Genomic DNA, 16,830 nt, shown 5'->3' on the forward strand with positions numbered 1-16,830 from the left:
TTAAATGATATAAAACACATTGCAGGGTGATGATGATTGTTTATCTTTGATTTGGTTGACAATATTAAGTTTAAACAATGTTTACATTTACTCCTTACAGTTGATGCAAAGTAATTTTCACAGCAATTCGCTGACATTTTACTCAGTTTAATCAAGTTTGATGAAATTTGTATACTGTCTTAATAAAGTTGGTTGAACTTATTTCCTTTGCTTTTTATGTGCATTTTTTTAAAGATACCCCAAAGTAACAGTTTTTAATAGAATTTCAATTAATCAAATTAATGATGTAGACCCATACAATAATAGTAATAATTGAACTGTGAGACAAAAAGGGCCGTGGTGTAGAACAATAGCAATTAAGTCACAGCTTACAATGGTTTTTAAAAAAAGAAAGAAAAAAGGAAATAAACGAGGAGAAATAAATTAATCTAATATAGGTCAATATAACAATTACCTACTATTAAGTAATATTATGCTATTTGCTCTTGGTGTTTCCTCTCCCTGTGTGATGGTTTATTCTCTGGCAATAATATGCCACCTCGTGGTTCACTGCAGTGACCACTGCGCGGCTACAAGTCTACATCCCAAAAAAACAAAAAAAACAAGGGAGGTGCGGCTTATTCTAGTTCATCTATTTCTACAGCAGCCCTGCCCAGTTCTGACGTAAACGTAAACTACGTCAGCACGTACGTCCCTGTCACGATTTACGTCGGTTCCGGGAGACGCGTTGGCAATTTCCTAAACACAGCTCAGTCACTTCAGTATCATCCGAGGCCAGGGCAGGGGAGAGGTGTGTGTGTGTGTGTGTTGGATGTAACACCGGCTGGAAGACGAGCTGCTGAAACAGAGGACTGTTGGACACCGATTTGACATGAGCAGGTACCGAGTTTAACCGTGAATTTATCCCGTTTTGATGTGTTTTACCCGGTTGTGTGTCGAGCTGTCGTGTTCAGCCGCGGCGTCTGTGTGATGACAGCTCGAGCTCGGGTTTAAATGTCGAGAGGGTTTTTTTCCTTTGATTTGCTTCAAATGGCATTTCGGTTTTTGTGTGGTATTTTCCTTTTTCGTTTGGCAACATAAAGCGTTGCTGTTTGGCATGAACCTGAGCTTCTGAGGTGTCTGTCAAACCACGCAGTATCAGACCACACATAACACACACACACACACACACACACACACACACACACACACACACACACACTAAATCTGGCCTCATAAATGTCTGTCTGTTTATTTTTAGTGCTCCAATATGTGTTTTGTTTGTAAAATATGCACGTTTGCAGGGAATGACAGCTATTTGTGATGCATGTCAATTGTCATTTTTTAAAGCAACACCTTATTTTGTTGGTTTTCATGACCACTTTGACAAACAGTGGTTATTTTGAACCTCTGGGATTTTCATGCAGCAACACAAGGGGCCAACATATGGGCCCAGGTGAGGGCAACACTACCACCACACCCTGTAAAGCTGTAGGTCTGATTATTATTCACATTAGAGCAAACCTTTATCCTACAAAGAGGTTTTTGTGTAACAGTCCTCTCGTGGGCCTAACTATAAAAACATGACTACATCAGTGTCCGCACTCCCAACTCTTAGTAAGCGCCTCGTCATCTCCAACAAAAGAGGATGTAGAGACAAGAATGTGGGAAAGGAAACTCTCTTCACTACCTTCCCCTGTCTGTAGTTTCCAGATGTCACCACCACCACCCTCGCAGGCTGTGGGCCCTGCTGCCTGTCCAGGTATTGTTACAACAGACAAATAGATCCACAGGGTCAAGCTGACACCGCTCCAAAGGATGCTGAAATGAGAGATAACAGGAACTGTCATTTGTTCTGGCAGAGTCTCAGTACTTGATCTGTTACGTGATACACGTAGGGGGATCTCTCTATTGCCCTGTTTGATTTAAGTTTCCAGTCATTCATTAGTGGGTTGATAAATAGCCTTGCCTTTTTTTCAGGGGGTGATTATCCCAATTAGGCCTTTGATCTTTGATCACCATGGTAACAGTTTCCTGTCGCTCATGCCTTTGGTGAGGCCCGGGGATCAATAGGAAGCACTGGGCATAAAGTATTGTAACTAATGGAGATCTGATAAGTTTGTTAGATTACCTGGGAATACAATCAGAAGAAATATTTTGGGTTGTTCCCCGGGCAGATTTGTAGGAGCCTCCCAGGTCACGTCATACAACTAACATGTTATGTCAGTGGCAGCCTTGGAACATTTCCCTTTCTCCACCCTTACGGTATTTTGGTCTCCAGTTTCCTTCGTGATTTCCAATGTAGTGTACTGACACGTGAGGGGCCTGTAGCGAGTAAAATGTTGATGACGCCATCTCAGAGGAATGTTTAAAGGGAAGAGCAGGCGGTCTGGCCTCTGAGTCTAGACCACCGTCTTCTTGGCAAAGAAAACAACACATCCCACTCCTTGTCTAAACCCAAGCCAGGCAATAATGGTCAAAATGTAATAATAATAATGGCTACAATAAGATATACCACAAGATGTTCTTATTTACATAACCACTTATTGCACAGGCAGTTTAAACAATAATCAAACCTTCAAGCCTTAAACTGTTGTTTCTTGACCTTCAGTCCAGTTCAGGGTGTTGTTTCCTGTACTACATCCACCGGTTGTCTGATATAATCTCTGTTTGCATTATGAATATTCCTGGAGCTACAGTAATGGGAGTTGTGGTGGCAGCAGCTGTATTTCACCCCCACACAGAACACACACAGACACAGCAGCTATTTCCAGATGTGTTTAATAATTTCCTGAAACCTGCCTTGTTAGTCCACATAGATCACAGAGTGAGGCAGAGTTTATGAGCTCACCAGAAAAGAGGAACAACCATCGAGTAAAGTGTTATTTCTGCAAACAGGGCGGAAGCTAGAAATTCATTCAACACTTGGTCAAGACTTCTGAACTGAAGTACAACAGACAGCTTTGATCTATTTGGCATTAGCTACACTTAATTATCGTGGATTTGCTGTTAATGAATCAGTTACGCTGACATCACGTGAGTTGAGCTGACAGGTTAGAAATGTAATGAGGAAGAGGCACACTTTTGCAGGCTATTCCCGGTCACATAAAGGCTTGTTGGCCATGTTGGTACTCAGTCAGTTTATCAAAACCCAGCTTCTAAAAGACTGGGCGCTGTAGTCAGTGATTCATGAGTAACTAAGGAGGACATGACCTCAGAACGGCTGGGTGATATGACCAGGCCGATCTGACTCTGTGTGTGGCTTTCCAATACAGAGAGATCTGCTGTTATCTTCTCCACTGAGGAATGAGGGAAATGTTTAATCTTGAGTTGTTTTGGCTCTGAGATAAGAAGGGGGAATTCACTGCATCTGATTCTACACGCCTGAGGATGCAAATAGCGAAAGTGCTGCACCATGCTTGAGTCACCTGGTTGACTGTGGGGCTAATAAATGTGTCTCTTTTTATCCTCAGGTTGCCCTGACATGGACAAAGAGATGATTCCCAAATTTTCGTCAAAGGATGAGGAAGTTGATTACTGGAAGTCCCAAGCCCTCAAATATAAGAAAAGGTAGGCAATGTGATTTATTTCTGGTATGACAAGTTCACAGTGACCTGTATATAACCTCTTTAGCTGTATTGAACATCTTGTGATGATCAGGCACAACCCACTGTGTACATACGACTACAGGATAGATGTTCTGTTGTGTCCTCAGCTTTTTGTACAGTATTATTGTTTGCCTATAAGCTCATTCTTGCAAATTCGGTTTTGTAACAGTGTTTCATATTTTACTTTTTTATTTCTATTTTACTGATACCAAATATCAGATGGCAGCAATTCCCCATGTGAAATAAACACTCAAAACTCTGAACGGCAGCTCACTCTTTCGTAATAGGAAGATGCTAATTTGCTGAATGCGAGCTTTAAAGTATCGGCACACAAGTCCTGTGTTTAGCCATATAAGGCATTTGGCCAGACAAGCTTTTTGAAATCATTGCCCACAAACAGCTGTGGTTTGCTCAGGAGGAAGTGACTACATCTTCGACTTAAACAGTGACCACAGCGTGTGTTGGGACAGACAGCAGTGGTTTTTTTTTTTTTGTGAGCGTGTAAATATAAATTGTTGTCTTTTATATTTGCGGAGTTGGGGCCCATCATGCTCTCAGAGGAAGCCTAAAACTGCGCAGTGAGGGTTAAACTCCTCGTGGTTTTCTAAGAAATTCCTGCTGTGGGTACATAAGGGAAAAACTTCAACCCATGGAAAAAATAACACCAAGTATACAATTCACTGTGGCTCGTCTGTTTTTGTGCATTTCTAGGGATCACTTTCCCAGTAAACCTCTCACAGTGGCAGCATGCAGTGTTTATTAGTTACCTATTGAAAGGTTATCTCTCCGAAGCGATATTTTTAAACTTGACTTTTTCCATTTGGTTATTTGGACATCATACAGTTTATGCTGCCCTGTGTTGCACATACACGGCACTGTCGGTCATTCTAAACTATGAAAAGTGTGAGGGGGCAAGCCTGCCTGTTAAACAGGGAAGTTATAGCCTGCTGATGAAGCAGCCACTGTGGTGTTGGTATGTGTGGAACGACCCTGGCACAACAACTGATTCATGGATTCCAGTGCTCTGTGGAGCCACTGTGAGGCCATTATCCCAGCACGAGTCACCTGATCTCAGAACAGTGGGACAGGCGAAAAAATGTGGGTCTATTTAAACAACAACCAAATATATTTTACCTTCCCATTCCACCTTGTTTACTACATTATGAGTTATTGTTTGTGTTTTTAGATCCTCTACATGGGGTCAACCCAGGACCACTGTGTACACCATCCTGTTTCTAAGCCCATGTCCTCATCCTGTTTCGGTGCCCTCTCATTTTCTCTGCACCTCTGACCTTTAACCTCTCCCACAGCTGAGGACGTACGACAGCAGGCCTGTTTTTCTGAGCTACTTCTGAACCACCTACTGTCACAGTTCAGCTGTCTCTTTAGAGCTGTATATTTAGAGTGCTTAACTCGACAATGCTGAGCTGTTTCCTATTTGGCAGAGGCAGGAGTGAAGGTTAAAAATCTACAAATATCTGACTTGGCTTTTCATGCAGGTTTATTTCTCCGGCCATTGGAGATAACGCTACTAGAACATGCCTGATCCGGGCTCATCTTGCCACACAAAAGCCAGACAGTTTTCTAGAGCTCGAGCCCGGGCTCAGTCAGCCAGTCAGCTCTGCAGAATTGAATGGTGGACAGTGACCAGGGTATCTGGTTATTGACAATGATTGTTTATGTTTTTCCTCACTGGCTGTGTGTGTGTGTGTGTGTGTGTGTGTGTGTGTGTGTGTGTGTGTGTGTGTGTGTGTGTGTGTGTGTGTGTGTGTGTGTGTGTGTGTGTGTGTGTGTGTGTGTGTGATTACCATCTAGTTGCCATGATGCCCAGGAGGAGTTGCAGGAGTTCCAGGAAGGGAGCCGGGAGCTGGAAGCTGAGTTGGAGGCCCAGCTTGGCCAGGCCGAACACCGGCTTCGAGACCTCCAAAGTGAAAACGAGAGACTGAAGAACGAGATGGCCAACCTCAAGGTAACTGGGCCTGGCAACTTGCCCGTGTAGCTTATTTTGGGATTCGGCTTGCTTTTATGGTCTATGTTAGGACACCTATAAACTAATTTGCTGTTACTTAAGAGGTTTTGCGATCCCTGTTGGATCCCAAGGACAAGGTCCAGTGTCTTATTTGTATGTGAGGTCTTAATAGGGCATGCTTTTAGGTAATCCTCCAGCTCTACTTAAGTGGATGTCAGGATAAAGAGGAAGAAAATAGAAAACTGCAAGGACAAGTCAGGTTCTTAATCACTGCAGGCATGAATGGAAGTCTTGGTGATCATGTCCGTAGTTGAACAAATCACAGGGTATATATTCAGAAAACTACAATAGCCACTAGAGAGCAGAAAAGTATTGTGATTTTTCACATGGCTCAACATGTGAGCAGCAGCTAATGCTAAAAAACGAACCGAGTCAGTGAACCAGAGAGATCATGAATCATGCTTTCCTGTCTTTGTCCATAAGGGGCCACAATACAGGCATGCGGCCGTGCCATTAGCTGTACTGTAAAGCACCCCAGGGCAAATGAGCCATGGGGCCTCCCCAGGGAACAAAGAAGCTCTCTGAAAGTGAAATTATGTGGAAGAACACCTATTAACTGTCTCATGATTCATCGTGTTGTAGTAGGGGTGCTGTTGTTAATGACTAGTATATAGAATATAAAATTGCACTTTCACGCTTTAGAAGAAATACATGAAAGAAGGAATTCTTTTTTTTTTTTTTTGATTCGAATAATGATTGACGTTCTTTATTCTCTACACAAAATCACTCCTGAACTCCTTTCTCTTCTTTACTCTATCCATCTCTATCAGGAGAAGCTAGAGCATCAGTACGCCCAGAGTTATAAACAGATTTCTATGCTAGAGGATGACCTGGGCCAGACACGCAGCATCAAGGAGCAGCTCCACAAATACGTCCGAGAGCTCGAGCAGGCCAACGATGACCTGGAGAGAGCCAAAAGGTCAGACTGACACAGTACATTTTGGTCAATGTATGTCTCATTATTACACATACATATTATAACATTCTTTTATCTGAAAACTGTACTTGCTCATTTACTTGTTGGTAGGTTATCACAATTTGGAGATAAGTAAACAAGATACCGCAAAAGGATTTTTTAATAGTAGTTTTTAATATCCCCTGTATGTCTGTAACATAAACTAAAATGAGAGTTGACATAAATTCATGGTCCACAGAGCATAGGCATGTAAAAAGTGGTTGTGAATCTATGTTTATAATATGACTCCAGCGATTGATGGTTCACTAAGCTCCACCGTCCTTAGTTACTGTTTTTATGCCTAGTCAAGCTTTCCGTTCCACCAATGAAAATGGTGCCTAGTTACGGTTGTTAAGCAATGATTGGACAATCACTGTTTGGGGGATATGTTTGATTGTTTTAGGGGGTGCTGAGGAGATGATGAATGCTTACAGTATTTAGATTTTGTTATAATTGGACCTACTGTAATGTTCATAAAAGGTTTTAACAGCTGTGCCCCTCAACCTCTATTTGCAGGGCGACGATAGTGTCTCTTGAGGATTTTGAAGGCCGTTTAAACCAGGCCATAGAGAGAAATGCCTTCCTGGAAAGTGAGCTGGATGAGAAGGAGTCTCTTCTAGTATCCGTGCAGCGGCTGAAAGATGAAGCACGAGGTAAAAAGACCAAACACCGAAGAATCCTTTCTGCTCTTTTGCTGCTAATATGTCACCCGTGTAAGGGTTAGCTGAGGAGTATTTCATGAATCTGAATCTCTTCTGCAGACCTGAGACAAGAGCTGGCAGTACGGGAGCGGACTACAGACAGGATGTCAGCACCCAGCTCACCCACCTTAGATATCGACAAAATGGATTCTGCAGTGCAGGCGTCTTTATCCCTCCCAGCCACACCTGTTGGAAAGAGCATAGAGCACCCCTTCATCAGCCCAAAAGGTGACGATTAATTAATCTCACTCTTTATTGCACATGCAAAATGGAAAATTCTCTGATTTGTGTTCTAATATTGGCTTGTGTCCCCGTGCAGGATTGACCAATGGCAACTCGTCCCTCACTCCCTCTGCTAGAATCTCAGCTCTTAATATTGTCGGTGATCTCCTGAGGAAAGTTGGGGTAGGTATTGTTCCCTTTGTATTTAATACATATTTACATTACTTTTTTTGGCATGGAAAGTCTGTTCTCTACGCATTATAGGGCTGACAAAGTAAAAAAAGGGTGCTTTTAAATTCTGAATAGGTGGCAGAACACTGAGGAACAATGTGTCCTCAGCCACAGGACAAACAGAAAGTTATTTTTTTATGATGAGGCTAAAGGCTTGTATTTCCTTGTTTTGTGTCTAGGCTCTGGAGTCAAAACTCGCCGCCTGTAGGAACTTTGCCAAAGACCAGGCAGCAAGAAAAAATTACTCCAAAGACAACGGCACACTCATCAACAGCAACGCTACCAAGTTCTCTCACTCCCTTCATACCACTTACTTCGACAAAACGTGAGTTATTAAGCAAGTTCCTCCCCTCGCTTGTTGTCTTACTGTTCATTTAATTTGTTCTGTGTTCGCTAATGCTGTGCATGTCGATGTGACAACTGCAGGACTGTTAATGGATTGGACCCCAGCTCCTTGACCGCCATTGCAACATCCAGAGCCGTGTCTCCACCAGGCATGCTGCCTCTGAGTGTGTGAGGCGTCCCCATACCACATAAACCTCCACTGAATCTCCTATCCACCCAACAAAAAAACAGAGAGGACACTTGAAAGACCATTACATTGTGTGCTAAGTGTGTATGTGTGTGTGTGTGTGTGTGTGTGTGTGTGTGTGTGTGTGTTTGAGAAAGAGAGAGTGTTTGAAAGGAAGAGTGATGCGTGTGTTCGGGATTGTGCATTTTTGAACGTGACGTGTGGAAGAGGAGGCTTTACTATACATTGTTCGGAGCTCTAAATGCATCTGTGAGTAGGTGCACAGTCGTGTGCATACGTTCCTACCACACACTGGCATGTGCCTAAAGCTCTACTGTACTGTGCTCGTATGAATGTCGCTGCAAATGCGTTGCTCTCTAGATGTCAACTCTGAAGTGGCACCGTTATATTCTTAGTTTCTGTTCATCTTACAAATCTACTATCCCTGACAAAAGGTCCTTAACAGACCACAGCTTCTTCCTTTTCCTCCTGTGTTTTCACTTAAATTGCACAATTACTATTTTCAATTTAGAATGTATTATATTTAAAAAGGGATATGTTCATACTAACTAATTTATCTCACAGTATGCTTTAAAATGCAATGTTTCTTATTTGCTATTTTCTTGCATGTGTGCATATGTGATGTGGGGTTGGAGAGGTGTTGTGGGGACCCCATATTCATGACTGAAGTGAATGTTGATCGTTCAAAGCCATGTAGCCATAGTGCAGTCGTTCCTCTTGCCGCTGGCTACTTGCTGTAATCCATTTGGAAGTAGTCTCCACGTTAAAGCTTGGAAATATCAGCTGGTTCTGTCCTCTGGGTTAAACCTGCACTTAAACTTAAATTGCTCCTCCTCACAGGTTTTGCTGAAGTCGAGTGTTTTTTTTTCTCTGTGGACATCCATTGACATTTCGAGGGAACAGTTTTGCCTTTTTTTTAAATGTTTAACGTATAGATTTTTTTTTTTCTTTTATCTTGTGACAGGCTTATTTACCTCATTCTCATGGTGGATTCGTAATATGATGAGGCTATTTAAAACTCAGACAGAAGGACGCTCAAAGCAAAACAAAAGTGACTCAAGGATCTTTTTTGAGACTTTGGCTGGTGTATGTGACTTCATGGTTCATTGTGGCCTTTGTGTCATGCAGCACATTTCCTAATTTTATCTGTTATTGTGTGAACTTAAAGTTAATTTGACTTGACTTTTGGATTTTTGGCAGGTTGGACATTGGCAATGCATTCATTTTACACCCCAGAATTTTGTTTTAAATACATTTTGCCCATATATTTCTCCCTTTTGTAGAGCTTTGTGTCACCATCTTAAGTTAGTATTCATTGTTATTTGATAATATGAGATGTTATTTTCAACACCATTCTAGATGAGCCTGTTACTAAAGTGTGTTCTACAGTCGGTGTATATAGCTTGTAAGGATGGTAATTTTGCCTACCACATTTGTACATACTGACATTTGGCATTAAGGTCCTATTTATTTCAGATTATGTATGGCATGTTCAGATAATGAATGGTTAAAGCCATTGTATTATGATATCAGATTGTTTGTCAAAATTGTTTAAGTAAATAAAGATTGAGATGACAAATATTTTGTGTAGTTTGGCTCAAATACTGTTATAAAAGATGATAATGTTTGATGATACGGCACCATTTTCCAAAGCTTTCAGTCACATCTTGTGTCATAAGTGGAGTTCAGTAGTCCTCCCGTGTCATTACAATAATACAAAAAAAGTGTAATATTTCCAGTAAATTGACCTCGTGTTGAGATTTTTAATTAAATTACTATTTTCACAGTCAATAATCAAACTTCAAGCTCAAAGAGATGATCTAAACTTTTATATAAACATAATAGCAAAGTAGTGAGGAGTGGAATGACGGTGTGATGCATCTCAAGTAAAACATGAAACATGAATTTGAAGTATTGAAAATCCAGTAGCCGATCTAGTTATGTTGTCCAAGTTCAGCTCTGCTTTCCCAGCAGGTGCACTCAGTCCATCAGGGTCGACACATTTAAAGACCTAATTTCTTCTCCATTCTCTCTTGTAATATGTTCTTCTTTATCTAGAAAAACAGAAAGTGGCAGCCATTTCAGTCTCATTATATTTATCAGCACTAAATCATCGTTGCCATCTTGATATTTCAGGTATGTCGGTGTAAGAGCAGAAGAATCGTACCTTTCCAGAGGCTGTCAGAGGGTAGCTGTCTACAAAGAACACATAGTGTGGGATCTTGAAGTGAGAAATCTAGTGGAAGGAAAAAACAAATGTCAGTCCCCAAACTGTACAGCTGTGCTCTGATTTTGAGCATGTTGAGCTTCTGGCAATTTAATTTATCGCCTGCTCTCACCTGGCCTTTGCAGAATGCTCTTATCTCCTCTGTGCTGGAGGTCTGGCCTTCCTTCAGTCTGATGCAGGCACACACCTGCTCGCCCAGCCTCTCATCTTTCACTCCAACCACCTGGGAAACAAACAGAGAAACAGAACAACTAGAATGTAGATTTAACACCTCGGCTCATTAGTATTACATGATTTATGTTCTCATGAAACACATTTTGTTTACATTTAAAATAACGTCTGTTACTGAAGCAAAAAGTATGGCCTCAATGTGACTCTTTGCTGTTAATTGTTTGGACACAATGTTTCTGATCTTTGCTGCCCTCCAGTGGTTCTGAGTCATACCTGCACCTCCTGTACTTTGGGATGTGTGTAGAGAAATTGCTCTATCTCAGCTGGGTAGATGTTCTCCCCTCCTCGGATGATCATGTCCTTCATGCGCCCTTCAATGCGGCAGTATCCCAGACTGTTCAGACTGGCCGTGTCACTGTGTAGAAGAAAACCTCCCATATATACAATATTTCAAACACACTTTTGTATTTTCTCCTTTAGACAAACATTGTAGTTAGCTGTGTGTCCAGATTGGGGGCCTTGGGTGGCCTTTTTAAGGCTAAAAGATAGATAATGGGTTCTATGTGTACCCACAAGTCTCCCCTTAACAGACATGCCCACTTAATGTTTATCCCCTGCAGTTTTTCATGTGGTATGAATGTTATTTTCACCCAGTGTATTTGAATATTAATGCATACTGGGGTCCCCATAACAGTATTTGAACTGCAAAAATTGTGAATGACTGGAAAGCTGAGACACATTTTTAATGCCACTCTTGCATAAGTCAGTGTACCACTTGTGCCACCCGAGTCCAAAAAAGTCTCGACACTCTTTTGATTGTAGTGTCTTACCCAGTTCGGTACCAGCGGGCTTCGCAGATAGCCTGACTGGTTTTCTCGGGATCGTCCCAGTATCCGTGCATCACACAGCTGCCTCTGATCAACAGCTCTCCTGGGGTCCCCAGAGGGACAATCTCCCCAGTATTAGGGTCCACCACTTTAGCCTATAGTAAAGACTCACGGGCATGAGTGTTGTTGTAGTTATATGTAGATAAAGGTTTGTGGAAAAACTACAGCATGCATACCTCAGTGTGGTTCATGATACATCCAACAGTATTTAGCTTCAGCTCCTCGTTGTCTTTTGGGAATCCCAAGAATGTGAGTGGGCTATTCTCAGTGGTTCCATAAAGTAACTGTTAAAACATAATGTACACATGTTGGAGAAGCTATACTCTTTTGATACAGAATTATTTGAAAAGCTATAGGACATTCAACCGCTCACCGTGGTCTCTTTCATGTTCATGTCTGTTATCATTTTTCTCACAATCTCAGGAGGGCACGGAGAACCTCCCATGAGACCTAAAACACAGCACCACGCAGACGAGGATGCTTCAAATACTTGCTAAGCATCGCATCAAATTCCATATCATATTTTAGTCTTCAAATAATTCCTTACCAGCTTCAAGTGACGACAAATCAAACTTGTGTAAATTTTGTTGACCAAGCATGTCGGTGAACATCGTGGGTGTGCCATAGACGATGTTGCACCTTGAGTAAAAAAAAAATAAAAAATAGTAGAAATCAATGAAAGTGCATAATGTTGTATTTGAAAGAGTGATGAGCAGTGTGCCATACTTTTCATTCTGAATGGCCTCTAGGTTGGCTTGGCTGTTGTAGCCAGTGGCAGGAAAGACCAGTGTGACACCGTGCACCGCCATATTCATCCCTCCCAGCACAGAGCCAAAGCAGTGGTACATGGGTACGGGTACGCATATTCGCACCTGAGGCTGATAGGAATATGGAAAATAAGATTATTTAGATTCACACTGTTTCCTTTTTTGTCAAATCAAGAGACAAATGTGAACTTACTCTCCATCCATAACCCACTCGGAGACCCGCAAAGTAGGCATTATTTACAATATTGTGGTGGGAAAGAGTGGCTCCCTTTGGACTCCCTGTAGTCCCCTGAAACAAATAAAACCAGCAACAGGACTTGATGTAAATCGTTCTTAGATCTATGTTACATCATAATGACAGTCCAATTGATACATGTGTGCCAATGTGAAAGGTGCAATACTGAAGGTTACTGATGTGAACTGAATGTTGATGGCATCATCGAAGGACAGCTTGTTCTGCAGATCCATGAGCTCTTTGTGGTGCCGACTCTCCCCTGCTTGTATCACATCCTCTACGTGGAGCATCCCTGGTTGTCTGCTATCTGTTACAATCACCATACGCAAGTCCGGCAACCTGGCAGACCGAAGACCGGATCTTTATATTACATCCACCAAACAATGCATTGTAAATTGTGTCCGTTGTGAAGCATTTACGGTCTCTTACTCCCATGATGAGAATAGAGGAAGAACGTGTATTAAATCTGACATTGGCTATTTCAAACCTGGAGCTTTTGATCATGCCTACTGGTGATGTGTCGATCTCTGGGCAGATCTCCCTTAGCATGTCACAGAAATGTTGTGTTTTAAAGCGGGTAGGGCAGACCACAGCTTTACACTGGACCTGCATGTGAAAAATCATATATTATATTAAGGATTATTTTTACAATGCAAAGACTAAAATGTCCGCTGTCAGTTGTCATGCTTTTTGTATTTTACTTTGGTTAAGTAGCACAGTAAGTGAGTTTATGGTAATGAAAATGTCATGTAACAGAACTCATTGTACCTGCTTTAGAGTAAAGTGCACTTCCTTCGCCTGATAGGCTGGGTTCAATGACACCTGCAAGGATAGGAACAGTTTAAGGTCAAGTCTATTTATAGAACCTCTTATCAGTCATACATATATACTCTGTCCTACATTGCTGTATATCATATTACATCGTGCTGTATATAGAAATTAATACCTGATGACCTGTTAGCATACAGTGTAATGGTACAATTACTGAATAGCTTCCCAGGGCCCCTGAAAGGGTTCAAAGTCCTGCTCACTGACAGTTGACAGCACGGTGTTTGTTAGCACAGGACAAAAAAGGACTGTCAGTCCAACCGCAATGTAAAGGTTTACACAACTCTCAAACTGACCAGTATAATTCCAGCCTTAGCTGAAGCAAACTGGAAAAGGATCCACTCATATGTGTTGGGTCCCCAAACTCCCAGTCGGTCACCCCGAGACATTCCCAAAGCAAGCAGACCTGCAGCCACCTTGTCAACCTGTACCAATGAATGTCACACAAATGTTAGATAATTCTTCATTACCAGTTAAGTAAATTCTGGCATTTTACAATGTAGCTTTCTAATTTTGCATACACTTAAATTATTTCTGTGATTTAGAGAGACTTGGTGATCAAACCAGACTACTGGTTTTAAAGAGGTCTTGGAACTACCAAATGTGATTTCATGAGGCGTCAAAAGGTCAAACAACTATTTAATTTACCTAAAGTTAACACTGAAATAAAGGGTACACACAAGTTACAATTAGCAGTGACCAACTGTCTCTGAGTCTTTATCATTGAAATAGGAGGCTCAGTTGTGCAACATAAAGAGGTATAGGGGTTGATACACGCATGAAGTCTCATGAAAACGCACATCTTGCTGAAACTGCGCAAAGTTTTTCCGGATGCCGTCTTGCAGGAAGACCACAGCTTCACGGTCAGGCCAGCGCTCAACTGTGGAGTCCAGGCACTGGCTCACAGTCAGGGGGAGTAGAGGGATGGAGGAGGTGCCATGGACATAGCTGCTGGTCAGAGAGGGAATATGAGGACGAGTGTCCACATGGAGTGACCTGGCAGATTCAGGAAAAAGCACAGATGTCAAAAAGGACTATGATCTGAGCTTTATAATGCTAATTAATGGCGATTTTGAAGAGAATGCCCACGGATTATTCACTATTGCTATTTATCACAGAATACACAAGGCTGTATAAACAGTGAACTTTGGATAAGCCTGATGAAAAAGCAATGAAAAACAAAAAACATTCCAAGAAAATCAGGCTCAGTCTCAGTCTTAATGGTCGATAAAAATCAAAGCATGAGTTGACAAATGCAAGCAAATTTTGAGGAGCCATTGTTTCAGTGACCCTTAAACCAAACAATCTTGTGGAAAAACACTGAGCTCATATTACTGACAGACAGAATAGTCATGGTTAGCCTTTGAATTCATGTGGCCCAAAAATGACTAGACTTTATTATTATTATTCCTTATTCTTATGTTTTTTTCTCTGCTAGAATATCAGAATTCATTCTTTTGCATGTATTTGTGAGCTCATTGTTTTCTCAGTATTAGAAAAATATTCCCCAAACATTCCAGTGTGTTGGGTAATTAATAACTCACACAATGTTCGGTTTTAATTCATAGTAATTGTTGATCCTAGTACATTCCTAGTTGTAGTACATCTCTTTATGTGTCAGGGCTGTTCCTGTGATGTGCTGGGCTGACTTGATCACTCTCTGCAGGCATTTTCGGGCTGCTTTCATGCTGCTGCTAGTAAGAATGGTCTCAATTGTGCACCAGTAGAAATCGCAGAGGAGTGTTGATGGTAACCTAAATGTCTTCAGCCTTCTCAAGTACAGCCTCTGCTGTGCCTTCCTGATCAGCTGAGTGATGTGGCGGGTCTAGGTGAACGTGTTGAATGTGTTTACACTTCAGACTTATCAATGTATATCTTTGTTGATGAGACTTAGGACGATTGTGTCATCACCAAATTTGAGAATGGTGATATTCTCATGTGAGGCTGTATGGGTTTAGACTGTGTATTGCATGCTATAGACGTGCAATGCTAAAAATCAGGGAAGTAAGGCAAAGGTTGCAGTTGCCAGGAATTAATAATTGCCTTGGTTTTGTAAGATACCTAAACTGAAAAGGTGAAAAGGTCAATATCTTGAAAACCTACCAGTGAGGTGAATATTAACATCGCATCAGATAAAATGAGTAATCCAGGCATTCAACTGCAGGCTGCTAAAAAGTTAAGGTTGTTGGATTTGACCAGCTGCAGCCACAAAGTAAAGGATCCAGTGAGTCTGTTTAGCTGTAATACTGTGTCATCAGTGTTGGGCAGTAACTCATTACTAGCAATAATATGTATTTGCTCGGTAACTAGTAGTGTAAATAATTACTAATAAATTTCAGTAATAATATTAATAATAGCCCAACACTGGTGTGGATTGAAGATTAGTGCAAAAATCAGCTGTGCTTAATAAACAATGCTTGTGTAGACATCCCTAACCTCTGGGTTAGGCATTACCAATTTTTCATCATTGACTGAAAGCCAACCCATTTTGCATTACACCATTACAGACTTTAAAGGAACACATATATCTTCAATAAGTGTGGGACTGACTCTGTGTTCCACACCATTTGACCCGTGAACATGAAGAGCATAAACTTACCGACACCACTGGAGCAAACTCGTGCTGCATAATGTCCAAGTCTTCCTGTGTTGGAGTCCATACACATAGGACCTTAGCAGTGAGGAAGAAATCAGTGCTGACATTGGTCTTAAGTATCACACAGTCAGTCTGTTTAACTGGATCTAATAGTGGATATATATCTGGTTAGAGGATAGTGGGGCTTGACAATAAATGACTGGGTTCTCTGCTGCGTCTCTTTGCTTTAGCTGGATTTTATCACTGCATGTGTAATCTTTAACTTCCACTAAACCTCATTGGCTGGGAGGAAAGAGTTTCTTTACCATTTGGCCGTTTCACACACTTTCAGAATAGAGTGTGTTTTTAGACTCCTAGATTCATTCCCCTGCCTTAGTGGTGTGAAAAACAAAATATGTATAACGTCCAAACTCAGAAAGCAAGAGACAAGGAGCTGCTAACAAACATAAGCCAGCTAGATTAAAAAAGTTCACACTACACTTGTGTCACAGAAAAATGTGGCTCAATATGACCCCATGAAACATGTTTGACACTTCATGAACACAAAAATACTTCCAACCACACAAGACAAAAAATAATGCCAAACCTATGTAAGCATTGGTTTTGTTGCATAATATTGCTGTTGCATAATAGGACAAAATAACAGAAATACCTCATAATACTGCAATTCTGTTTCTAAATAATGCAGAAACAGAAATGTTGTTGCATTTTTGATAAACAATACTGTGTAAACCTGCTTGAATATTAGTAGCTCTTTTGTCAGTAGCAACCCCAGCCCACACCTTCATTAAGTCAAACTGATTTTAATGATTATGATAAAAATGTCATACTTTTTTAAACAGTGAATATGCAATCAGTCATA

The 16,830-nt window shown here is 41.2% G+C and overlaps 2 protein-coding genes across 2 annotated transcripts; one reads left to right on the plus strand and one right to left on the minus strand.

Moving 5' to 3' along the window:
* Window positions 1-721: 721 nt before the first annotated feature.
* Window positions 722-9,838, plus strand: ndel1b (nudE neurodevelopment protein 1-like 1b). Its single transcript, XM_051388275.1, has 9 exons — window positions 722-879; window positions 3,453-3,549; window positions 5,403-5,556; window positions 6,387-6,535; window positions 7,088-7,224; window positions 7,333-7,500; window positions 7,592-7,677; window positions 7,905-8,050; window positions 8,152-9,838. The coding sequence occupies exons 2-9, from the start codon at window positions 3,464-3,466 to the stop codon at window positions 8,240-8,242; spliced, it is 1,017 nt and encodes a 338-aa protein (XP_051244235.1). The 5' UTR covers window positions 722-879; window positions 3,453-3,463; the 3' UTR covers window positions 8,243-9,838.
* Window positions 9,839-10,064: 226 nt separating this feature from the next.
* Window positions 10,065-16,195, minus strand: LOC127356503 (medium-chain acyl-CoA ligase ACSF2, mitochondrial-like). Its single transcript, XM_051388274.1, has 16 exons — window positions 15,972-16,195; window positions 14,173-14,368; window positions 13,669-13,797; window positions 13,313-13,366; window positions 13,032-13,150; window positions 12,721-12,883; window positions 12,503-12,598; window positions 12,269-12,420; window positions 12,090-12,181; window positions 11,916-11,992; window positions 11,719-11,826; window positions 11,486-11,637; window positions 10,929-11,070; window positions 10,597-10,707; window positions 10,425-10,493; window positions 10,065-10,311 (listed from the first exon to the last, which is right to left on the minus strand). Exons 1-16 carry the CDS (start codon window positions 16,073-16,075, stop codon window positions 10,261-10,263), a joined length of 1,815 nt encoding a protein of 604 aa, XP_051244234.1. The 5' UTR covers window positions 16,076-16,195; the 3' UTR covers window positions 10,065-10,260.
* Between the last annotated feature and the right edge of the window lie 635 nt (window positions 16,196-16,830).

This window comes from Dicentrarchus labrax, unplaced genomic scaffold (assembly GCF_905237075.1).
Source record: "Dicentrarchus labrax unplaced genomic scaffold, dlabrax2021, whole genome shotgun sequence".
In the NCBI taxonomy this organism is placed as follows: domain Eukaryota; kingdom Metazoa; phylum Chordata; class Actinopteri; family Moronidae; genus Dicentrarchus; species Dicentrarchus labrax.